Here is a 26,958-nt window from a genome sequence, read left to right as displayed (position 1 = left end):
GCAGGAGAAAGTAGACTACATGGCTATGCACTGTCCTGCATAACATTGGATTCTGTGATGTTGAATACTGCATAGGTCAGAAGTCCAAAAAGCATCCAAATCATCCATTAGTCCCTCACCCCTCATCATGTGAAGCTTCTATATTCATCGTTTAGTGCTACATGGGCCTTGGCCATCTCTCCTGAGACAAGGTGAGTGGACTCTAGTAAAGTCCCTTGATCCTGGGCAGACTTTTCTGCACTTGTGGTAGCACACACATACTATATGTGGAACTTGAGCCTATCCAATAGCTTCTCTGCAGAAGGCTGCAACTTGACCCCTAATGTGCTGAGGTGAAGAGACTTGGAAGCTAAAAACTGCTAATAAATGTTGGCAAGTAAAAAGTGCAAAGGAAAGAGAGCTGGTTTGCTCTGGTGCCTACAAAAATGATTTTCAAATATTGGCATGATATTTCACTTTCAAATCTAGTTGAAACTGAAATATGACATAAAATCATCAAGTCAGACCTACTATGTATACAGATGTAAACTAACAACTGAGTAGACCCTATCTTCTCACTATCACTATATAAAAGTTTATACCAGAGATACACACATATACACACACACATACACACACATCTCAAACCAAATATATACATTCATACATGCAATAGAATTGCTAAAAGTAGGGTCAAATATAACTCTAGGCGATTCTACATGACCCTATAACTTGGTTAAAGGTATCGAATGATCAGATATCCATGCAATAAAAGTATGTATTTACTTTTAAATAATGCTTCCAGTATTCTTATTAAAACTCTAAAATGTTTAATTCAGTATGCCATCAGATTCTGGTACATTTGTAATCTCCGTTGGATGTATCATCCATACTTTGTAATATAGAATGTGTGACTGAGAACACAATGGCAATGGAATCCCTTGGGACTGCTTGCATGTATGCCTTTCCCCTGGGATTTGTCCTCCATTACCTACAAAATACAGTGCAAAGGGCAAGGGACTTAGAGTTCGAGGACTTCTGTGTGTGTCTTGACTTGGTCATTTACTATCAGTGTGACCTTGGCAGGTCACTTTAATGTGACTGAGTGCCAGCTGCTTTCTTTGCAAAAGAGGATGTTTAGGAAGACCTACCTCACAGAGTTGTTATCCACTTAAATGATGTAAACACTCTGTAACTTTTAAAGGGCTGCACAAAGTTTAGTTACTAAAACATACTCTCAGTATATTATTAGTATTAATCTTCATATTCCTAGTAAGGAAGTTTCCTAGTAAGGAAGTAAGTTCCCCTATCACATCAACGTGCAGCCCGAAGCTTGGCAACAATCAAGGCTGCCAGTTGCTGAGCATCTGCTGTGTGGGGATTCTTCTCCATCACTGAAAGAACGATGTTAGAAGGGAAAATATTGCAGAGGTTCTTGTAGGTCTGATATTGGTGCTCTGGGATCATATGCTCCCTGGAATCATTACACATTCCAACCCAAGGATTCCTCCAGAGCTGCTCCATCTTTTCAGGCACGCTCCTTACCATGACTGGCTCATAACATGGCTGCATGAGGCTATTACTTAAGGGATAGGAGCGGTAACCATAGGATTCGGTTGCACAGGGAAGTGGATCCCAGCTGGCATGCTGTTCCCGGCACAGAGGAGGTCGTCTTTGCCGCATGGGGTTGCTCTCATAGAGGCGGGAGTCAGAAATACTGTCCATTCGAGTCATCACTAGAGCCCGGCCTGGTTGGGAGGTTGCCCCAGGATGAATGTTGGGGGGAATGGGATAGTCTCCAGGGCAGCCAGAGTGTGCTCCAGTTGCTGGGTGCTGGGCATGCAAAGCTAAGTGGGAGACTGACTGCTTGTGGGGGGCTTGTTTGGAATCCTCTGGGCCATAGCTCTGTACTCTCGTTAAGGCTTCATGGTAACCATGAGAAAAAGGCTGAAGACGGTTCTGAGATGCAGAGCGGTGCAGCTTCAAACTGCCTTCCGGGTGGGTATCAGCTACAGCCAAGTACAAGTTGTTATAAGAGGAATAGTTGTCATTCCTAGTATGGCTCATACGACTGTCAGGACAGAGGTTAGGATTCCGGACATACACGCCCTGGTCTGCGTCAGCCACGTAGTACTCTCGGTTGTGCATGCTGTTGATGTTCAGTTTGGAGAAGTCGCCTAGCATTGAATAGTAGCCATGGTCCCCCATGGATTCAAACTTTGGGTATTGCTCAGTGTAGCTAATAGGAGTCCCATGGCTGTTGGTAACCAGGATAGGGGGGTACTGCATGCTGGCCATGTGCTCCAGTGAGGCCTTCTGGTGAGGAAAATGAGAGGATCCTGGCACTGGGCTGCTAGCTGAACGGGTGTTGAGTGCACCCACTGCATGGCTTTTGGGGAGTGGGATTGTAGGAACACTAAGGGCAGTCACAAGTGAGGGGACAGAGCTGGCCTCAGGCTTACGGGCAATGGACAGCCATTCTTCAGGCTCCACAGCCACAGACCGGATGCTGGGGTCTGATTGGCGCTTGGGGGCTACACGTTTGACCTCTGAGGTCATTTCACCTTTGGCATTAGACATTCCCGTGCCACACTTGGCCAGGGTGCCCTCACTCATAGTTTTCACTGTGGACAATTTGGCACTGATGCGAAGCTCATCAGCCACTGAACGCTGGGGTTGGTTAGCCCGCTCCGGATGGTAATATTTGCACTTGTGGCCATAGGTGCATTTTTTGCCTGAAAAAATATAATGCCTTGAGGTTAAGACTTTTTCCACACTGTATCAGAAACTGTTGTGACAATCTGGTCATTCAGGCTAGGCTTAACGAGTCATAAAGATGAACAACAGACAACACCAAGGAGGCATCACACACTGCAAGAACTGGAAAGCTGAGGAGGAAACTTTCATACAGAAGCTAATAGCTGAGTAGCCTTAATGTTGCAGTATCGTACAACTTTGCCCAGGCATCATCTGCATGTGGAGGAAACATAGTGTAATAGAAGGCACATGATATGGTACACACAGCACAGGTTTAAGGGCCAGTCAAACCTGAGTTGCAATTTCAGCCATTTCCTATACTGGTCATGTGACCATGATGACGTGTGTGTATGTGTGTGTGTGTGTGTGTGTGTGTATGTGTGTGTGTGTGTGTTTGTGTGTGTGTGTGTGTGTGCCGGTAATGGGGCTTCAGTGTTCAGGTCCTCACACTGTGGCTTGGCTGTTTTGCTTAAGGCTGGTGCTCTTCCACTTGAGCCACACTTCCACTTCTAGCTTTTTGCTGGATGTAAGAGTCTCTTGGAATTTTTTTGAGGGGGTCTGGTCATGGGGCCTGAACTCTGGGCCTGGGTGTTGTCCCTCAGCTCTTCAGCTCAAGGCTAGTGCTCTACCACTTGAGCCACAGCACCAGTTCCGGCTTTTTTCTTTTTGCTTATGTGGTGGTGAGGAATCGAACCCAGGGCCTCATGCATGCAAGGCAAGCACTCTACCACTGAGCCACCTTCCAAGCCCTATAAGAGTCTTTTGGATTTGTCTGTGTGAGCTAGAGTTGAACCTGATCCTCAGATCTCAGCTGCCTGAGTAGTTAGGATTATAGGCATGAGCCATTGCCACTGGGCTTAAGTGACTTTATTTTCTGAGCCTCATTTTCCTCTTCTGTCAAGAGGGTTCATACTCATATCTATATCATAGTATCATTGAAAAGAAGGTAATGAACATAAAAACCCTCTGTGATTTAAATGGTCATTGAGGACAAAATTTAAAATCTCCCTTCCCCTTACATATGATTATCCACAAAAGAGAAAATATCCAAATTAGCCCTAGATCAAGCCTGAGACCAGTGCCCCCTTACAAATGAAGCTTGGAAATTGGCATGGTGGCTCACACCTGTAACCCTAGCTACTTAGGAAGCTGAGATCTGATGATCATGGTTTGAAGCTAACCCACGTAGGAAAGTCCATGAAACTCTTATCTCCAATTAACCACCCAAAAAGCCAGAAGTGGAACTGTGGCTCAATTGGTAGAGCACTGCTCTGAGCAAATAAGTTCAGAGACAGTGGTCAGGCCCTGAGTTCAAGCCCCAGGAACAGCACACACAGAAAAAAGTTTGGAGGCAACTACAAAGTTTGACTGAGAAGGTAAGAGTGATGTGTGCAGATGGCTAATCAGGAGATGGATATCTGAGGATCATTGTTCAAAACCAACCTAAGCAGGAATGCCTATGAGCCTCTTACGGCCAGTCAGCCACCAAAACAACTAGTTTTGGCTCAAGTGGTACAGAGCTAGCCTTGAGCACAATACATTCAAAAACAGCACTGAGGACCCAAGTTCAAACTCAGAAAAAAAAAGGAAAGGGTATTTTCTCCTTGGCAGTTACCTGCCTGGGAGGCATGTTGTTCTTGGATCCAAACCCAGTCTGGCATTGTCCCCCTGCTTCAATGAGCATTACTTGGCTCCCAGGCTATGTGTCAGGGCTTAGCTTCTATATAAGTATTAATTAATACTCCTTTCAATGCTGTTTTTTTGTTGTTGTTTTTTTGTTTTCTGATGGTTGTGGGGCCTGAACTCTGGGCCTGAGCACTGTCCTTCAGCTCTTCAGCTCAAGGCTAGCTCTCTACCACTTGAGCCACAGTGCCACTTTTGGCTTTTTGTGCTTATGTGGTGCTGAGGAATTGAACCCATGGCTTCATGCATGCAAGGCAAGCACTCTACCACTGAGCCACCTTCCCAGCCCTCAATGCTGCTTATTTTTTGGGAGGGAGTGGGGGTTTTGAACTCAGCCTGGGCACTGTTTGTTAGCTTTTTCATTGAAGGCTAGCTATTCTAATTCTAGTTACCTTTTCCTCATGCACTTTCTAAGATTTCACTTTAAATACATAACTGAGTGGACATAAAGACATATATTAGTTCTTAGAATAAGATCAAGCCAAGATTTCCCATTTGAAAGGAAGTTCTGCAATGGAAACATATCCACAGAGTCCTTAGGTATCCCTTACTACTGACCTCAGGTTAGCACCTTCGTACTTACCATAAGGACACGGTTGCTTCTTGTGCTCAGGAACAACAGGTCTCTTTCTTAGAAAATTTTCAAGGCTGGGGCCATGGCGTCCTAAAGGATCGTCTGGAGGCATAAATCTGAAAGCAAGAAAATAAGAGGTAAATGTCTTCACTTCTATCCTCATGACTCCTGATGAGGGGTTCACATCTTCATGAATTCTTGCCTGCAGCATTGTCATGACCTTCCTGACTCACAGCTACCTTCTGCTAATAAAACATGTCTTCCCTTGTCTCCATGTGATCACATGTTTGCCCTGTGCATCATTCTTCCATGGACTCTATGCTCTAGTCATTCTGCTACATTCCCACTGCATGCCACCCATCTTCACACCTTCATCATTGTCTTTATAATATCCCCTTCAACTGTCCTACCCAGCAGCTCTTTTTAACCTGTAAAATTCATTTCAAACATCATCTATTGGGAAGCCTTTTCTTGTTAATCACATAGACAAAGCAAATGCTTGTTTTTTGTTGCCAGTCCTGGGGCTTGAACTTAGGACCTAAGCACCGTCCCTGAGCTTCTTTTTGCTCAAGGCTAGCACTCTACCACTTGAGCCACAGTGTGACTGCGGGCCTTTTGTGTTTATGTGTTGTTAAGGAATCAAACCTAGGGCTTTGTGCATACTAGGCAGGCACTCTACCACCAAGCCACATTCCCAGCCCCAAAGCAAATGTTATTTTTAAGTTAAGTGTTGCCAGGGGCCTGTGGCTCACATTTGTAATCCTAGCTACTCAGGAGGCTGAGATCTGAGGATAGAGGTTCAAATCCATCCCAGGCAGGAAACTTCATGAGAATTTTATCTCCAATTAGTCACCAAAAAAAGCTGAAAGTGGAGCTGTGACTCAAGTGGTAGAGCACTAGCCTTGAACAAGAAAGCTTGGGGAGAAGGCTCTGTCCATGAGTTTAAGCCCTAGAACTGGCAAGGGAAAAAGTTAAGTGTAGAGCTTTATCAGAATATATTATGCTATTCTTTCTCCCCCTCCTTTTTTCCTCATTCAAAATATCATTTTATTGTTAGTAATGTATTGTGTAGTCTCCTCCCCTTATTCTCTCTTCCCACTCTCCCTCCTTCCATCCTTTTCTCTTCCTCCACACTCTCCTGCTCTCTCTCACTATCTCAGACTCTCTCACTCTTTCCCTCTCTCGATGTCTCCTCCACACACTCCCCACTTTTCTCTCCTTTGAGCCCTTTGTGAATGGGCCCTGTTTCCTATTCAGTCTTTTATCTTCATACTGAACAGCCTAGTGTTCACTAATTTTTATTGAAATCTAGTCCTAGTAACTTGGATATAAGGCAATTTCTTTTCTTTTCTTTTTTTGGGTCCGGTCAAGGGCTCTGAACTCTGGGCCTGGGCGCTGTCCCTCAGCTCTTCAGCTCAAGGCGAGCACCCTACCACTTGAGCCACAGTGCCACTTCCAGCTTTTTTCTTTTTGCTTATGTGGTGCTGAGGAATCGAACCCAGGGCCTCATGCATGCAAGGCAAGCGCTCTACCACTGAGCCACCTTCCCAGCCCCGATATAAGGCAATTTCAAGCCCAGTGGAAAGCAACACACTTGTCATTTACGAAGGAATACATCAGCAACCGCTCCTCTATAAACTTCTTCCATTCTGGCTTTTCAACTTGAAGGTCTCGGTAGTTATCATTTGACACAATGATGCCATCAGAATCAAAAGCCAATTTCACTATAAACCGGTCATCATAACAGACAACTCTTCTGCCCTGAACTCTCCGGGATGGTGTGAAGACAAGAATCTTCTCCTTCTCCAATTTACGTAGTATATCTTGATCTGTCAAAATACATTATATGTTAAAGTAGAAATCATCTTTGGAGGGACTGGGAATGTGGCTTTGTGGTAGAGTGCTTGCCTAGCATGCATGAAGCCCTGGGTTTGATTCCTCAGTACCACATAAACAGAAAAAGCCAGAAGTGGCGCGGTGGCTCAAATGGTAGAGTGCTAGCCTTAGTCAAAAGACACTCAGGGACAGTGCCCAGACCTTGAGTTCAAGACTCAGGACTTGCAAAAAAAGAAAATCATCTTTGGACAATAGCAGCATTATTCCCATATTACAGATATAAAAGTTAGTACTAGCCAGGTGCTATTGCTTAGGTTTGTAATCCTAGCTACTCAGGAGGCTGAGATCTGAGGATTCCAATTCAAAACCAGACCAGGCAGCAAATCCAAGATATTCTTCACCTCCAATTAACCAGCAAAAGGTTGGATGCAGAGCTGTAGCTCAAGTGGTGGAGAACTACCCTTGAGCAAAAAAGTCAAGCAAGAATGTGAGGTCCTGAATTCAAGCCCTAGCACCAACACACACACACACACACACACACACACACACACACACACACACACACACACACACACACACACACACACAGAGTTAGTACTAGATAAATAATTTGCCCTTAGAGATCAAGTAGGTTCTATTCCTGGCTATTACATCAAAATGGATTGTGACTTTAGGTAAGTCACCTTCTCCAGGCTTTTTTTTTTTTTATTGTGAAAATACCATGCAGAGGGGTTACAATTACATGAGCAAGGTAATGAGTACATTTCTTATCAAGCATTGTTGCCTCCTCCTTTGTTTCCCATTCCCATCCCTTCCCATCCCCCACCCCCATGAGCCAAAGTTGCAAAGTTTGTTTTTCGACATAGTTTCTTGTATATCTTATTGTTGCAATGGGTCCACCTGTACCTCTATTGAAACAATTTCTTTTTTCCCTTCCCCTCCACAAATTATACCAACATCAAATACAGGGGTTATACTGTGGGAGAGGGGCATACAAAACAATAAAGAAATCATCTTATAAACATGTTAGAAACAATAGCAAGAAAGAAAAACCATTTGAACCCTTATCTTGGGGTTCATTTCACCTAACATCAACTTATCTGACCATTTCTGCTAGTCTCATACATATACTAGTTATTGCAAATATGGGAAACTATGGGGCCTACGTTTCTTTGGACCTGGCTTACTTCACTTAATATAATTTTTTTCCAAGTCTTTCCATTTCCTAACAAATAGGGCAATGTCATTCTTTCTGATGGAGGCATAGAATTCCATTGTGTATATATACCACATTTTCTTGATCCACTCATCTACTGAGGGGCATCTGGGTTGGTTCCATATCTTAGCTATGGTAAATAATGCTGCAATAAACATAGTTGTGCTGGTAGCTTTAGTATGGTCTTGTTTGTGATCATTTGGGTAAATTCCCAAAAGTGGGATTGTTGGGTCATAGAGGAGATCTATGTGGAGTCTTTTGAGGAACATCCATACTACTTTCCAAAGTGGTTGAACAAGTTTACCCTCCCACCAACATCCCCTCCAGCATCTGTTGCTATTAGAGTTCTTGATTATAGCCATTCTAACTGGGGTGAGGTGGTATCTCAATGTTGTTTTGATTTGCATTTCTTTTATGGCTAGGGAGATTGAGCATTTCTGCATGTGTCTATTGGCTTTCCTCTTCAGAGAAGTTTCTCTTTAAGTCTTTAGCCCACTTATTTATTGGGCAGTTGTTTCTTTGAGGGTTTGTTGTTGCGGGATTTAATTTTTTTGAGTTCCAGGTTTATTTTAGATATGAGACCCTTGTCCATTGTATGGCTAGTGAAGATCTTCTCCCAATCCGTGGGCTTTCTATTGATCTTGCTAGCTATGTCTTTTGCCATGCAGAAGCTCTGCAATTTCATGCAATCCCATTTGTCCAACCTTTCTTTGATTTGTTGTGTTTCTGGGTCTCTATTAAGAAGATTTTGGTCTGTGCCAAGTAGACCTAGGGTTTCTCCTATTCTGTCCTGTAATGTTTCCAGGGTGTCTGCTTTGACTCTCTTTGATCCACTTGGAGTTGATTCTGGTACAGGGTGATATATAAGGATTTAGCTTTAGTTTTCTACAAATGATTAACCAATTTTGCCAGCGCCATTTACTGAAGAGGCTGTCTTTCTTCCATTCTATTTTTTAGTTCCGTTATTGAAGATTAGTTGGCTAAAGGTCTGTGGGTTCATTTGTGGGTTTTCAATTCTATTCCATTGGTCCTGAGGTCTGTTCTTGTGCCAGTACCAAGCTGTTTTGATTACTATGGCTTTGTAGTAGAGTTTGAAATTTGGTATTGATATTCCTCCAGCACTGTTCTTTGTGTTAAGGATTGTTTTTGCTATTCGGGGTCTTTTATTGTTTCATATGAATTTTTGGATTGCCTCTTCTATTTCCTTGGAGAATGAAGTTGGAATATTGATAGGTATCACATGGAATTTGTAGATAGCCTTGGGAAGTATTGCCATTTTCACGATGTTGCTCCTTCCAATCCAGGAGCATGAGAGGTTTTTCCACTTTCTAAGTTCTGTTTTGATTTCCTTTTTCAGGTTTTTAAAGTTTTCATCATAGCAGTCCTTCACTTCTTTAGTTAACTTCTAGGTATTTTATTTTTTGTGGGGCTATTATGAATGGAGTTGCTTTCCTGATTTCAGCCACGCTTTTCTCATTGTTGGCATACAGAACCTTCAGGCTTTTTGATAAAATGAAGGAATTGGGTTCAATCACATCTAGTTTCAAGAAAACTACTACAAAGAGTGAAAAGTAACACTTAAATTCAAGCATTCTCTTGCTTTTTAAAATTTTAATTTCATTTTGAGTTGACGCATTTTTGTAATAGGAGGGGCTTTCAATGAGATATTTCCATACATGCACACAGTGTACTTTGAGCAAATTCATTAGTCTTTTTTTGAGACAGAGTTTTGCTATGTAGCCCAGGCTGGTCTCTAAATCATAATCCTTCTGTCTCAGCCTCCCTAGTTACAGGTCTGTACCATCCTCGTCTGGTCTATCTAAGCATTTTGTTTTGCTGGTACTGGGGCTTGAATTCAGTGACTACACAGTTCCCCTTGGCTTTGTCTCTCAAGACTGGCACCCTACCATGGTTCCACTTCTGGATTTCGGGTTAATTGGAGATAAAAGTCTCATAGACATTTCTGCCCATATCAGCTTTGAACGAGAATCCTCAGATCTCAGCTTCTTGATTAGCTAGGATTACAGGCAGTAACCACCAGCACCACCTCTAAATACATTCTTTTTGTGCAAGTTCTGTGGCTTGAACTCAAGGCCTAGGCCCTGTCCCCAAGCTTTTTTGCTCAAGGCTAGTATTATTCTACCAGTTGAACTACAGCTCCACTTTTGGGTTTTTGGTGGCTAATTGAAGATGAGAGTCTCATGGACTTTCCTGCCTGGGCTGGTTTGGAACCATGATGCTGAGATCTCAGCCTCCTGAGTAGGTAAGATTACAGATGTGAGCCATGGGTGCTGAGCTTCTAGAGCCATTTTTATACACTCATTATTATTTTTCCTTCTGATGTGAAAAGAAAATAAAACATTCGTGGAACTTTAAAAGTGTTACTAGAGCATGCTTGTAATCGTAGCTACTCAAGAGGCTGAGATCTGATTTTTTTCTTTTTTCTTTTTTAAAATTATCTTTAAGTAGTTGTACAAAGAAGTTCTCATTCTACAGAGATCTGATTATTGTGATTTGAATACAGTCCAGCGAGATAGATTATTATTTCCAATTACCTAGCAAAAAGCCAGAAGTGGAGGCATGGTTTAAGGGTTAGAGCACCAGCCTTGACCAAAAACAAATAAAACAAAACAAAAAAGCAAGGGTGTAACATCCTAAGTTCAAGCCTCAGTACCAGTACATACATAAAAACTACCATTGGGTCTATTCTATCCAATAGATAAGTTGGTTCTGACTGTTGGGGGACTTCTTTCTCTCTGTTCCATCCTCTAATTTGAAAACCAAAAATCACTTCTTTAGTACAAAATGAGATCCACTGTCTGTTTCTTTTATTTCTGCAAAAGTTCAGTCATGTTCGTAACCAGATTCATCCCACTACTCTCTGAATGAAGTCCATGGTTAAATAGAAAAAACATTCTCTTTTAAACGATGTGCTTTATCTTTTGCTGAATTGAAGTTGTCTCTGACTACCATAAGCCAGAAAACAATGATGGTTTTATATGGATCACTTTATCAAAAATATACTTAACAATAGATATTTTAAGTATACTTAACTTAGAAAAATAATTATCCTAATTGGGACCATCAACCTCTCTCCAAACTATCTTGTTAGCTTTGTTTCCAGATGACAAGAAATGTCTTATTTGCAATAGTACCTGTAATTGGTGCATCAGGGCGAGATTGTTCCTTTCTCCAGGCAGGCACAAATACAGTGATATCTTTATGGCCTTTATCTAGGAACCAATCTACTGCAAGTTGTATTCCTCTGCAGGAGAATTCTTCTTTATTTCCATGGCTTTAGAAAGACAAAAAGGCAAAAGAATTAAGAATAACTCGCAAAAATAAACCCCATCGGGCCTTTTCTGCTTATGGGATTGACATTCTCTTTCTCGGTAATCCCAAAGAAATATGTGTGTGCACACATGCACATGCACGTGCATGTGCACATGTGTGTATGTTCCTGGATATTGAACCAGGTATTAGGCAAGTTTGGTATCATTGAACCATACCCACAGCCCTAAGGAATGCATTTTTCTGTGTGTGCTGGTCCTGGGGCTTGAATACAAGACCTTGGGTGCTGTTTCTGAGCTGATCTGCTCAAAACTGACCTGAGGATTGTGGTTTAAAACCAGCTTGAGCAGGAAAGTCTGTGAGACTCTTATCTCCAATTACCCACCAGAAAACTGGAAGTGGTGCTGTGGCTCAAGTGGTAGAGCTCTTGCCTTGATTTGAAGAGCTCAGGGACAGGGCCCAAGGCCGGAGTTCTAGCCCACAACTGCCACACACACACAAAAGAATGTATAAGTCAAATTAATTTTTATTTAATTGTTACAAATCATTTAATAATACATTTTTGTTTGTAATAATAAAATTACAACCTTTATTCAAGGCCACAGGTGGTTAATAACTTCCAATTTAGAGCAGTCATGGTGACTAGTTCGTATCACCACCTTATTTTTTAGAGATTCAGATATTTATAACAGATAAAAAATGAAAAGGCTTAGTAGAGGCTTAAAGTTTATATGAAAGCTTAGTTAGAGATGAGTCTTTTTTTAGGGGGGGTTGTTACTGGAGCTTGGACCTTATGCTCTCACTTGGCTTTTGTGAATCAAGTCTGTTGTTCTACCACATGGGTCACAGCTCCCTTCTGGCTTTTTGTTGGTTATTTGAAGATAAGAGTCTCACAGACTTTACTGCCCAGGCTAGCTTTGAACTGTACTCCTCCGATCTCAGCCTACTGAGTAGCTAGGCTTACAGGCATGAGCTATTGGCACCCATCTATTTCTGTCATCTTTAAAACTCAAAGTGTGTAGGAGATTTGTCTAGTTTGGTTGTGATCTTTTAGCATGGTATCTGATGATATGACATATACACATAAATCACACTAAGTTATAGCTAATAAAGTAGCTTGGATGACATTGTTATACAAGTATAAAATGCTATAAAATGTTATAAAATGCTATTACACTCAGGTAGATGTTGGTCTTCAATGTGTTTGTAACTTTTGGTGGCAGCACTGGAATTTGAACTCATTGTTTCTTGCTTGTTAGGCAAGTACAATGTCACTTGTGTCATGTTCCCAGCTGGACACTGCTTTTCAGACAACACTGACTGGAAGAAAATAACTTCTTTGTTAGCAGGCTAATAAAAAAAAAAGGTGATGAGTTTTCTCACATTAAATACTTTAACTTCTCACAGGCACTACAGCACATATTAGCTCCAATTATGCACATTGTTTCCTTTGGGCAAGTTCATATATAAGCTCAGGAACCTTATGAATATACACACTGCAAGAATTTCCATTGTCTTATTATTTTTGCAGCACATTATAAAAATTTATTTAATGCTTTTGTTAAGATTTCCAAGTTATATGGTAATCATGTTTAAAAGTCTCCAGTGAGTATGATAAAGCAATTATACTACTCTAGTGAAATTTTAAAATACTTAAACGAAGAAGCTATTTAACTATCAATGTATTCCAAGAAAGACTGAGACAACTACCACTGACTGCTTCTAAAATGCAGAACAGGGGAAAGAGTCTGTAGGGGAAAGTTAAGGGAGTCTCAAGCTAAGGAAAGAATATATAAGCTTATCCTAAGGGATAGATCAAAAACGCCTAAAGAAGAAGAGTCCAAGATGGCGACGGGGCAGTAGGGAAACGCCACAGCTCTCTCCAACCAAAAAGAGAGTTCGAGTTCCAACCTTTAATCTCCCCAAGAGACCGACAACAACAAAAAGACGAACACTCAGAGAAAAACCAGAGGTGGAAAATAACAAAAAAAAGAAAGAGAGGAAAAGAAGAATTTCAGAACAGAGAAGAGCGAAGACCCCTCCCCCAACCTTTACTGGCCGCGCGGCAGTGCGCCAAGCCGCCGGCCAGCCGGCCCGGCGGGGGCTGCCGGAGCCACAGAGACACAGGGGGCTGCTTGCAGATCACCAGGTACCGGATTGCAGAACAGCGGATCGCCAGGAACAGAGAAACCTACCAGCCGGGAGTCTCCACGAGGATCCCACCCCACCCATCACTCTCCACCGGAGCGGAGAGGCTCCATCCCGCCAAAGCCGCCCGGCACCAGCAGCGCGACAAAGGGACCTGTCGGCAGAACACCCGCCCAATCGCGATCGCAACGACCCGGCGGGGGGCCGCCCAACCCAGCCCGCAACCACCCCAACTGAACTCGGATTGCAACAACAACTGACGGACTGCAACAACAACTGACGACCTACAGGGTGAGTACCCATCAGGGGACAGGGAATCCATCAAGGGAGACCAGAGCTGGAGGGAATCCCCAGACCCTGACCTAGACTCCCTACCCCAACACCCGGACCACAGGACCCACTAAAACTGGGAACTGTTCGAGAGCTCCACCAGCCGGTGGAGCACACTCTGCTGGCCAGGCCAGAGCAAGAGCGCCCCTGGAAGGGAGCTTAAATGCTCAAGCCAGGAACAGTGCCCCTGGGTCAAGACTACCAACAGTAGAAGAAATTTGAACTGTGTCCTCCAGGCTGCATAACCAAGGTGGTATACACATTAGCACAGGCCTAACGAGCGCGCTCCAGGCTGGGGCCGGAACCAGGCCAGGGGACCGGCGCCTGAACAAAGCAAAAAGGGTCAGAAGTGGGGCTGTGGCTCAAATGGTAGGGTGCCAGCCCTGAGCTGAAGAGCTGAGGGACAGCACCCAAACCTAGAGTTCAAGCCCACAACCAGCCCAAAACAAACAAACAAAAACACATCAGGAGCCCATAGCAGACTCCAGTATTTGGGAGAGTGCATCCAGAGCATCTGATCTTCCCAAGAGCACCCGCAGGAGCAAACACAAGCAGTCTAGGCTGCTCAACCCTTCCAAAGGCGGGAATTGCTACAGCAGAGAGCTGAGAATCCTAAGTGAATAGCAGCTGGAAATAGGCTCCCAACAGAATCCAGATCAGGCACAGACTCTCTCTACCAATACAGAATCAGCAACCAAGCAAAGACAGACACACCAAAACAAGATTGAAGAGCAGTCTCCTGAACCCCCATGCGAAAATCACAGAGAAAAATCACAAGGTTTACCACTACCCAGGACAGCAAGCTCACCTCAAAAGCCAGCAGCCACGCAGGGGAGAGCCCCAGTGGGAGCAAAGCAGGAATGGAAGACAAAAACTACATCCAAGGGTTGCTGGAGGCAATGACTCAAGAAATAAAGCGAGAAATGGATCAGAAATTGAAAGAGCACAAGGATGAACTATCAAAAGATATACAGGATATCAAACAAAAATTGGATGCAAAAATAGAAGCTGCACAAACCTCAGTAAGAAGTGAGATAAACGCCAAATTAGAGGTAATGCATACTGATCTCACCTCATTGAGAGGTGAGATCAGTACTCTGAGAACCAACATTGAATCCATAAAGGGATCCATTTCCACCATGCAAACCACAATAGAAGCCACGGTCAACAGAGTGAATGAAATGGAAGGTAGAGTGTCAGATACAGAAGACAGAATACACCAACTGGACCAAAAAGTGACAGATATGGAAAAATCACTCAAATTAAACCAAAGGGAAATTCAAGAGCAAGCAGATAATGCTAAAAAATTTAACCTTCGCATAATCGGAGTGGACGAAGGTGAGGAATTCCAGAGCAAGGGAATGCAACACCTATTTAACAAGATAGTCAATGAAAATTTTCCCCACCTCAAAAACGACCATCTTAACTACATCACAAAAGCTTATCGAACACCCAACAAGCAAGATCCCAGGAGAAACACTTCTAGGCACATAATAGTAACAATGATGGATCTGAATAATAAGGAAACAATCCTGCATGCAGCAAAAATGAAGAAGGAGCTATACTACAACGGGAAAAAAATTAGAATCACTGCAGATCTCTCCACACAAACAATGAATGCAAGAAAAGCCTGGGAAAGCACCATACGAGCCCTGAGAGCCAATAACTGCCAACCCAGACTGATATACCCGGCAAAGCTAGCATTCACATTCGATGGAGAACTGAAAACTTTTAATAGCAAAGAAAAACTAAATGAATACATAAACATTAAGCCAGCATTACAAAGAATTCTAAGAGGGGGAACACAACCTGAAGAAAGCAACCAGGAACTGGGACCTGCCCCAAACAGGCATTACTCAAAGTCTAACTGAGCAAGCACAGGAGGGAAGGAAAGAAGAAAAACTTAGGAAAACGGAATGGCAGGGACAACAATGCATCTCTCTATACTTTCTCTTAATATAAATGGGCTGAATTCGCCAATTAAAAGAAAACGAACTGAGGACTGGATCAGAAAACAAGACCCATCCATCTGTTGCCTTCAGGAGACCCACCTCTCAGCCAAACATACAAACAAACTCAGAGTGAAGGGGTGGAAAAGGATCTACCAATCAAATTCCCCCAATAAGAAAGCAGGTGTAGCTATCCTGATATCTGACAAAATAAACTTTTCATTAAAATCAGTACAGAAAGACAAGGACGGACACTACATATTAATAAAGGGAACAATCCAAGAGGAGGATATAACCATCATCAACTTATATGCCCCAAATATTGGTGCACCCAGATATGTTAAACAAATGCTCTCAAACTTACAGAATAAAATAGATCCCAATACGATAATACTAGGAGACTTTAACACGCCACTCTCACCAAAGGACAGGTCTACCAACCAGAGGATTGGCAAAGAAGCTACCGAATTAAGTGAGGCCATACTTCAAGCGGAATTAACTGACATCTACCGAGTATTTCACCCTAAAACAACACAGTACACATTCTTCTCAGCAGCTCATGGAACTTTCTCCAAAATAGACCATATCATAGTTCATTCAAGGAACTTAAGCAAATACAAAGGGATCGACATAATCCCCTGTATCCTATCTGACCACAGTGGAATCAAGCTAGCTCTCAATAACAAAGCATACCGCAGAAATTTCTCTAATACATGGAAATTGAACAGCACACTCCTTAACAAGGCCTGGGTAACAGAAGAGATCAGAGAAGAAATAAAGCATTTCCTAGAACTCAATGAAAATGAAAACACCTCACAAAGAAACTTGTGGGACACAGCAAAAGCAGTCCTGAGGGGCAAATTTATTGCCCTCAGTGCCCACATCAAGAGAATGGAGACAGACCAAGTAAATAATCTCATGTTGCAACTAAAACAGCTAGAAAAACAAGAAAAAATGGGACCTAAAGCTACTAGACGAAGCCAGATAACCAAATTGAGAGCAGAGATTAACCAATTAGAAAATCAGAAAACCATAACCAAAATAAACCAAACAAAAAGCTGGTTCTTTGAAAAAATAAACAAAATTGATGGCCCGTTGGCAAGATTAATTAAAAAAAGAAGAGAGGAAACCCATATTAATAGGATTAGGGATGCCACGGGAAACATCACAACACGTACCCAAGATATCCAAACAATTCTAACAGACTACTTTCAAAAGCTATACTCTCTAAAGGAAGAAAATCTGGCGGAAATGGATGCATTTTTAGAGAAATACAAGTTACCCAAACTGAGCAAAGAAGAAGTTAACCAATTAAATAAGCCAATATCCTATAATGAGATACAGGAAGCTATCAAAAGTCTTCCAACAAAAAAAAGCCCAGGACCAGATGGATTCACAGCAGAATTCTATAAGACCTTTAAAGAAGAACTAATACCCATACTCCTCAAGCTCTTCAGAGAAACAGAGAAGGAGGGAGCTATCCCAAACTCATTCTACGAAGCCAATATCACACTCATCCCCAAACCAGGCAAAGACCCAACCAAAAAGGAGAATTACAGGCCAATCTCCTTGATGAACACAGATGCAAAGATCCTTAACAAGATTCTAGCTAACAGAATCCAGAAACACATAAAAAAAATAATACACTATGATCAGGTAGGCTTCATCCCAGAGACACAGGGATGGTTTAACATACGTAAGTCAATAAATGTAATCCAGCATATCAACAGAGCCAAGGTCAAGAATCACATGATTATCGCCACAGATGCAGAAAAGGCCTTTGATAAAATTCAACATTCATTCATGCTAAAAGCTCTGGAGAAAATAGGAATAGAAGGAACATTTCTAAAAACAATAAAAGCCATTTATGACAGACCAATAGCCAATATTATACTTAATGGGGAAAAGCTACAACCAATCCTCCTAAAAACAGGAACAAGGCAAGGATGTCCACTGTCTCCACTCCTCTTCAACATAGTCCTAGAACCCTTAGCCAGGGCAATAAGGCAAGAAAAAGACATTAAAGGGATCCGCATAGGGAAAGAAGAAGTGAAACTATCCCTTTTTGCAGACGACATGATACTATACCTCCACGATCCCAAAAACTCCATCCCCAAACTTTTAGAAATCATAAGTCACTTCGGCAAAATAGCAGGATACAAAATAAACCCACAAAAATCAGTTGCCTTCCTATACACTGATAACGCACAGGAAGAGAGGGAAATAAAGGGAGCAACCCCATTCACAATAACCTCCCAAAAAATAAAATATTTAGGAATTAACCTAACCAAAGATGTAAAAGAACTATTTAATGAGAACTATAAAAAGTTAAAGAAAGAAATTGCAGAAGACACTAGGAAATGGAAAGACCTCCCATGCTCCTGGATAGGCCGACTTAATATAGTAAAGATGGTGATACTTCCAAAACTAATATACAAATTCAATGCAATTCCTATTAAAATCCCAATGACGTACATCACTGAAATACAGAAAACAGTCCAAAAATTTATATGGAACAACAAAAGACCTAGAATAGCCAAAACAATTCTAGGGGATAAAGACAATATGGGAGGGCTATCCATGCCGAACTTCAAACTCTACTACAGAGCTATAATCACAAAGACAGCATGGTACTGGCACAAAAACAGACCCGAAGACCAATGGAACAGAATAGAAGATCCAGATATAAATCCACAGGCCTACAGCCAGCTGATATTCGACAAAGGAGCCAAAGACATACAATGGAAGAAACACAGCCTCTTCAACCGCTGGTGCTGGGAAAACTGGGCAGCCACATGCAGAAAACTAAAAGTGGACCCCAGCCTATCACCATGCACCAACATCAACTCAAAATGGATTAAAGACCTTAACATTAAACCTGAATCTCTGAAACTACTGCAGGACAGAGTAGGAGAGACACTTGAACTAATAGGCACAGGAAGGAACTTCCTGAACAGAGTCCCAGGGTCACAACAAGTTGGAGAGAGACTCGACAAATGGGACTACCTTAAAATAAAAAGCTTCTGCACAGCTAAATCTATCGCAACTAAGCTAGAAAGACAACCAACTAATTGGGAAAAAATATTTACCAGCAATATATCAGACAAGGGGTTAACATCCTGTATATACAGGGAACTCAAGAAACTAATCCCTCCCAAACCTAACAAACCAATTACTAAATGGGCAAGGGAACTAAAGAGGGACTTCTCAAATGAAGAAATAAAAATGGCAAAGAAACACATGAGGAAATGTTCATCATCCCTGGTGGTGAAGGAAATGCAAATAAAGACAACCCTGAGATACCACCTTACCCCAGTCAGAATGTCCCACATCCACAAATCAGCCAACGACAAATGCTGGAGGGGATGTGGAGAAAGAGGAACCTTATTACACTGCTGGTGGGAATGTACACTTATACAACCACTTTGGAAAGCAGTCTGGAGGGTCCTTAGAAAGCTAAAGATTGACCTCCCTTACGACCCAGTCATACCACTTCTAGGCATCTACCCTGAACAACAGGAACCAATATACAAGGACATGTGCACCTCCATGTTTATTGCAGCACTGTTCGCAATAGCTAGGATATGGAAACAACCTAGGTGCCCCACCACAGATGAATGGATCCAAAAATTGTGGTATCTATACACAATGGAATATTATGCAGCCATTAGAAATGACAAAATAATGGCATTTGCAGGGAAATGGATGGAGCTAGAAGGAATCATGTTGAGCGAGGTAAGCCAAGAACAAAGAGACAAACGGTACATGGTCTCCCTCATAAGTGGATGCTAAATCCAAAAGGTTAGGTGATACGACAAAACTAACAGGACTTAAGAAACAAAGAACTCCCGCTCATCTGGTTGAACCACTACTAAATATCCTCATGCTGCTGATCACAAATATGGTATATAACATGTGAACACTGTTATATATTACAGACTGTGGTAGACAATTTGCTCCAGGGAAGTTAGAATGAACTTGTGACTTTGAAATTATGTAATCATTTAATCACAATCAAAAAAAAAAAAAAAAAAAAAAGAACCTCGGGGAAGGGAGGGAGGGAGGGGATGGTAGGGGGAAAACAATGGAGGGGGTAACAATGCTCAAGAGGAAGTGTACTCATAACCTCACTCATGTAACTGTAACCCTCTGTATAGTAGCTTTACAATAAAAAAAAATAAAATAAAATAAAAAAAAAAAACAAAAAAAAACAAAAACGCCTAAAGAAATAAAAAAAAAAAAAAAAAAAAAATAAAATGCAGAACAACAAGCAAGCCCATGGTACTTACAGGGTTATACTGAATGGACCCAGCATGAAATGGGTCAGTAGGAAAGATGTTTACTTGTGGTTTTCCCCTACTGCTACAATGATGATAGATAGAATAACAAATTAGGAAAAGCACCAGAATTACCACTAAAAGGGAGAATTTTGGACCTGGTATGGGAGCACATGCTTGTAATTCCAGCACTTAGAATACAGAGGTATGAGAATCATGAGGATTAATAGTTTGAGGTCAGTTTGGACTACATGATGAGACAAAAAACCCAAATCAACAAAAAAATGTGCTTTGGAGTCGAAAGAAGGGTACAAAATTCCATTCCACTTCACTCTGCAGTGCTATAAAGTATGATTTAATCCTAAGTATGATCTAAGTCCAAAAACAAATATAAAAATACTAGTTTTGGTTGGATACACCAACTTCCCAGTTTGTTTTGAAAAAATGCTTAGTTTAAAGCTATTTGTCACCATTACAAATATACATGCTTGTATTGTATATGCTTATTACACAAAATGTGGAAAATACATAAAATGTAAAGTAAAAACCCAAGACTCAACTGTTTTACCACCACCCCAAAACAAACATTTAATATTTTGATGTATTTATGTCCTGATATTACATCTATATTATATTGAGAATCAATTTTTTAAATGTTAAAAATGTAACATAGGGCTGGGAAATGTGGCTTAGTGGTAGAGTGCTTGCCTAGCATGCATGAGAACCCTGGGTTTCATTCCTCAGTACCACATAAACAGAAAAAGCCAGAAGTGCTGCTGTAGCTCAAGTGATAGCCTTGAGCAAAAAGAAGCTCAGGGACAGTGCCCAGGCCCTGAGTTCAAGCCTCAGGACTGGCAATTTTTTTAACATATCCATAGGATTACAAAAAATTTAATAAAATTTTGCCATCGTAGCATTCCATGAAGTATACCATAAGATGCTCAGTAAGAACCAGAGGCATTTTTAACATTCATCAAAGTCTGGAAGACCTACACAAAGGTCAAGAATGTAAAGAAAAAGTATTTAAGGAATGAATATATACATATATATGGTTTTGTGCAGGTACTAGGGATTGAACTCATGACCTAAGTTGTGTCTCTTATCTTTTGTGCTTAAGGCTGGTCAACTCTACCACTTAAGCCATAGCTCCACTTCCGGCTTTTTGCTGGTTAATTGTAGATCAGACTCTCTTGGATTTGTCTGCCTGGGCAGGATTCAAACAGTGATGACAAATCCTCAGATCTCAGCCTCTAGAGTAACTAAGGATTACAAGCATGAGCTGTCAGCATCTAGGTAGGAATGAATATTTTAAGGGGATAACAGGTTTATGCTTCCAAGATGACCTACTTTTGCCATTTTTCCAATCAAAAAAGGCTTAAATACCTAGGAAAGACCTACAAATCATTAAGTACTCTAGTGACACTATAAATTATTTTTCTTTCCCTGTAAATTGGCTTAGATACCTATTGTGTGTGTTTGTTTGCACTAAGACTTGAACCTAGGGCCTCGGTGCTCTCCATTTTACTTAAAGCTAGTATTCTACTATTTGAGCTACACTTCTATTTCCAGCTTCTTGGTGGTTAGAGATTGTCTCTTGATTTTGAATTTCGACTCTCACATCTCAGCCTTCTGAGTAGCCATAATTACATGTGTGATAGAAAATTATCTTGAGCCAGGCTCCCAAAACAAATTCTTCATAGTAGGGTGGGTCAATGGTCTTATCCTCCACAAAAGTAGCTGAGAACTCAGTGGTATTTACATTTTCTAAGCCTTAAATCTTCTAAAATGGATTTTTCCTACCAAGGGAGACAGCTCCAGAATGAATGCACCTTTTAGGATCACAGCATGTATCTTACTATATTTGCAGTCTGTGAATCACAGGTACATCACTACTACAAGTGTTAAACAAATTCTGCAGTGGCAAACAAAGCACCATAATTTAAACACAGACTTATCCAACATGCTGAAGATCACCATATGTTAACATGAATTTTGTGTAACAAATACTAACCTCATAGTGACGTTTTATAGAAAACAAGAAAAATTTATATGTGATGAATTAGAATTTCATATAGATTATAGCAATGCACTTTGAGCATGGATATGTGATAGCAGAATATTGCAGCTCGTTGGTTAACTGACTTGGATATTCAGATAAGAATAACAATACAACAATGAAAACAGTTATATGAATGTTTTTGTTTAATTTATGAGCTTTTTATATAGTCTAGATATTATTCCTTTGCTGGACGAACATCTGGCAAAGATTTTCTCACAATCTGTAGCCTATCTGTTCTTTGGCTGGGAAAAAGGTGTTGTTTTTTTTTAATGATACAATGCTGGTGGCCTACATCTGTAATCCTATCTACTCAGGAGGCTGAGATCTGAGGCTCACAGTTCAAAGCCAGCCAGGGCAGGAAAGTCCATGAGAATCTTTTTTCTTTTTTAAGATGATATATATATTTTTTATTGTGAAAATATCGTACAGAGGAGTTACAATTACATGGGCAAGGTAATGAGTACATTTCTTATCAAGCATTGTTGCCTCCTCCTTTGTTTCCCCTTCCCTTCCCTGACTATCCCCCACTCCTCACCGCCCCCGCCCCTGCGCCTATGAGATTCTTATGTCCAGTAAACCACCAAAAAACTGGAAGTGGCGCTGTAGCTCAAGTCGTAGAGTGCTAGCCTTGAGCTGAAGAGCTGAGGGACAGTGCCCAGGCCCAGAGTTCAAGCCCCACAACTGACAAAAAAAAAAGATACAATCTCATCTGTCATAAGAGTAATCTCTTATATGAGGGACTCCTGGGAAGATGGAAGGGGAAGGGAGAAGGAACACAGGATAAGAAAGAGTAACAGAGTGTGAGCCTAATAAAAGTGTGCTATATGAATGTGTGGATATATAATAAGGAAAACTTTTACTTTGTACACAATATACAATAAGATCATGTGGTCCACTATATACTATTTTAATTCATTTTGTGCCAGTACTGGGGCTTGAACTTAGGGCTTCCAGATTTCACTTAGATTTTTTGCTCAATGTTGGTGCCACAGCTCCACTTCTGACTTTTTGGTGCTTAACTAGAGATAAGAGTATCATGGACTTTGCTGCCCAAGCTGATTTTGAATTGCAGTCCTCAGATCTCAGCCTCCTGAATAGCTAGGTTTCCAGTTGTGACCCATCAGTGTGTGCTTCAATATGTACTATTTAAAAATGCTCTTAAAATATTTGTAAAAATAAGATTGAGTGGTGATTTTCTATATATTTAAATCATATATGGTGCCTTAAATTTAGCAAAACAACTCATATAGGAGACAAAAATTCATTTTCCTATCAGCATAATAATTTGGTACTGACATAGAGTAAATATGGAGTAATTAATCTCTTCATTATTTCTTTTTTTGCCTTCCGCATTATTGTTTACAAAGCAGAAGAGAAAAGAAAATGTCTACTCTACAATGTTCTGTGTTATATAGTTTGGTGAGAGACTGAGTTAGCCGGATCCTGTTAGGAGGGCAGCAGATAGACTTTTCGCCCCTTGTACACAGAAATTATTCTCCATAATTTTATTGTTGCCTAGTATTTTCATTAGTGTTCATTCATTACACAAAGAGTGATTTTACCATCGAGTTATTGTTGACCCCAGTGCATCATTCTGATTTCTCTAATATTATGTGACGGTCATTTAAATTTCTCATGATTATGCTTCTAGATTTCTCACATTAAAGCAGGGAGGAAGACTCTGGGTACCAGTGGTTCATGCCTATAATCATAGCTACTGAGGAGACTGAGATCTGAGGATTGCAGTTTGCAGCCATTCTGGGCAGAAAAGTCCTTATGAGATTCTTATCTCCAATTAAGTACTAAAAAACTGGAAATGGTATTGTGGCTCAAAGTGGTAGAGTTCAAGGACAGTGCCTAGGCTCTGAGTTCAAACCCCATGACCAACAACAACAAAATAAACCAGGGAGGATGTCTTGTGTGCTTTACACACCTTGGGAAGATGTTGTCATGATTTCAAAGGGTTTTTAGTTTTTTTTTTTGGGTCCGGTCGTGGGTCCTGAACTCTGGACCTGGGCGCTGTTCCTTAGCTCTTCAGCTCAAGGCTAGTGCTCTACCACTTGAGCCACAGTGCCACTTCCGGCTTTTTTTCTTTTTGCTTATGTTGTGCTGAGGAATTGAACCCAGGGCCTCATGCATGCAAGGCAAGCACTCTACCACTGAGCCACCTTCCCAGCCCCTACTTCTTTCTTCTTTGATGTTGGGGATACACTGTAGGTCCTTTGGCATGCCAGGCATATACTCTCCCACTGCCAAATATTTTTAGTAACATTGATAGTCATACAATATTACATGATGTATCAAGATTATCAGAGTCAGATTCAGAGAGTAATGTCAACAATATCACAAGGAGCCCTAAAGACAGACAAAAGGATCCCAACTTGGGAAATAGTGACTAGTAGCTGTGGAAAGTTCCTAAATTAAGCTTCCAAGTAACATGGTGAGAGGATTTTCAGGATGGTTAATCTAGTAGGGATGGGACAGTGGACTCCAACATCTAAGTGACCATGTTTGCTCTGAAATGGTACTGATGCTTCTCAGCTGTCCCAATACACCTGAAGACCTACAAATAACAATTTCAAAGGAGAAAGAAAAGGCAAGGGGAGGATTACTATAGACTCTATCCACCAGTTGGTATGTAAGACTCAGACAACAACTAAGGGCTTCTTATAGGGCTTTGCAAAGAAAAACAATGTCTATGAATTCAAATCAGTTTTTTTTTTGTCTGTCGTGGGGCCTGAACTCTGGGCCTGGACGTTGTCCCTCACCTATTCAGCTCAAGGCTAGTGCTCTACCACTTGAGCCACAGCACCATTTTTGTTTTTTGTTTTTTTTTGCTTATATGGTGCTGAGGAATCAAACCTAGGTTCTTGGGCACACAAGGCAAGCACTCTACCACTGAGCCACCTTCCCAGCCCCCTAGTTCTTTTTTTTAAAGAAAAAGTATATTCTAGACTTACCTCATTGCCACATTACTTCCATCAATGACAATCGGTCTCAAATTGTCACTGTTGTCTATTTCATCTTCAAGAGACAATTCAGGGCTTGCAATTTCTCTGGAGCTGGGCCCATGGGGCACTAATAGACTTAAATTGACCTGCCCTTCTGAGTCCCCTTTGTTTCCAAGTCTGACAAGCTCTGCCAATACATCATTAATAAGTGATTCAGGGCCCAGCTTATTCAGCACAGATTGGATCTGTTCTTCAGCATAGCCCAGCTTTAGAGCAAAATCCATCTTGGCTTGGTATTCCTTCTCCAAGTCGAGTTTACCATCATGTAAAATACTGCTCTGGGAGAAGCTAGGACGATCCAGGCAGGGTGATCGGCAGAGCTGGCGGTGGGGTTTGGAGTGCATCTCCTTTTTCTTCAACTGACTATCAACAGGATGGCAGCTGTTGTTGCTGTGGATTTTAAGGCTCATCTGTTCAGGGTCACTCTCAGAACTCATCCACTCTTCAGAATCAACATTACCTTGCTCTGTGCTGTTTTCTTTAGGCTGCTGTTTTTCTTCCTTGGAGGCATTCTTCTCCATTTTTGGTGTCTCCACTGCAGCTGTGGCCGTCATCCCGTTCAGTGGTTAGACTGAAGACTAATCAGCTTTGTTTCTTTCTAGCTGGCTTGGAATCTACGTAGAGTGGCATTCCTCTTTAGTAAAATGTCATGGTAGCAATGGCGCAAGAGTCTACGTGTTTGGTTTGGTGTATTCAGATATTACCAGTTTCTACAAAGAAACACATAAGTCATAATCATCCTCAGTAAATTTTGGGGAAAAATTTAGAATACAGAGTTTCTTCCAAAGCAACTACAGGTTCTCTAGCATTTGATTTTTTTCTGCTTACAAGGATCACACTTACTTTACACTAGAAATATAGTCTTTAATTCTAATTGTCAGTGAGGGCAGTAAGGCTGCAATCTTCTCCACTTCCCTCTGAATCACTACTAGTTACTATTTACTATCATGACTAGAAACTCTACTTCAAGATGCAAGAGTGTATGTGTGTGTGTACATGCATTATTTTTCTTTTTTGGTAGGGAAGTATTTCTCAGTTCTTTACTAGATCTTTCATTTTTCGTGTGTGTGTGTGTGTGTGTGTGTGTGTGTGTGTGTGTGTGTGTGTGAAAGCATGTATGTGTATGCATGCATGCAGGTATTTGGGCTTGAACACAGGGCCTGTGCATTCTTGTTTGGCTTTTTCATTCAAGGCTGGTGGTCTACCACTTGAGCCACAGCTCCACTTCTGTTTTTTTTTTTTTGTGTGTGTGTGTGTGTGTTTAATTGGAGATAAAAGTCTCAGGGACTTTTCTGCCTGAAATGACTTTGAACCTCAATTCTTAGATTTCAACTTCCCAAGTAACTAGAATTACAAGTGTGTGCCACCAGTGGCTAGGCAGATCCTTTTTGTTAATGTTGAAATCCACTCCTGACAAGCATATTCTCTCTAGCATTACTCTGAAAAATAACAGAGACACCTGCATACTAGGCAGACTAGACAACCATTAAAATTGCTTTTAAACAATCCAAGTAGGGTATAAGGATAAAAACATGAAGGAATACTCTGAGTATATCAGTATTCTCTGTATTTTATTTACTATAATTAGTAAACAAAGGGAGCAAATCAGCCGGGCATGGTGGTACATACCTTTAGTCCCATCTATTCAGGAATTTGAGACAGGAGGATCTTTTGGACCTTGAGGGAGATACCCTTTCCCCTGGATAGTAGATCTTGTATCTTAAAAAGTGTAAGAAAGGAGAAAATTAATTTTCTTCAAGAATAGTTTTGAAAGGATGTTAGTTATAGAAAGGAATTAGGAACAATTTATTTCTAAATTTCACTCTCACCAACATCCTCTATCTTGAC

General features: G+C 41.2%; 1 protein-coding gene across 1 annotated transcript; it reads right to left on the bottom strand.

Annotated features, from left to right (window-relative positions):
- Positions 1 to 830: 830 nt before the first annotated feature.
- Zc3h12b (zinc finger CCCH-type containing 12B) lies at positions 831 to 25,664 on the bottom strand. Its single transcript, XM_042666920.1, has 5 exons — positions 25,060 to 25,664; positions 11,201 to 11,340; positions 6,588 to 6,822; positions 5,003 to 5,109; positions 831 to 2,714 (listed from the first exon to the last, which is right to left on the bottom strand). Exons 1-5 carry the CDS (start codon positions 25,662 to 25,664, stop codon positions 1,294 to 1,296), a joined length of 2,508 nt encoding a protein of 835 aa, XP_042522854.1. The 3' UTR covers positions 831 to 1,293.
- Between the last annotated feature and the right edge of the window lie 1,294 nt (positions 25,665 to 26,958).

Source organism: Dipodomys spectabilis, unplaced genomic scaffold, assembly GCF_019054845.1.
Source record: "Dipodomys spectabilis isolate Male_0828 unplaced genomic scaffold, ASM1905484v1 ptg000370l, whole genome shotgun sequence".
NCBI lineage: Eukaryota > Metazoa > Chordata > Mammalia > Rodentia > Heteromyidae > Dipodomys > Dipodomys spectabilis.
The sequence above is the reverse complement of the archived record's forward strand: the minus strand, read 5'-3'. Positions and strand labels throughout refer to the sequence as shown.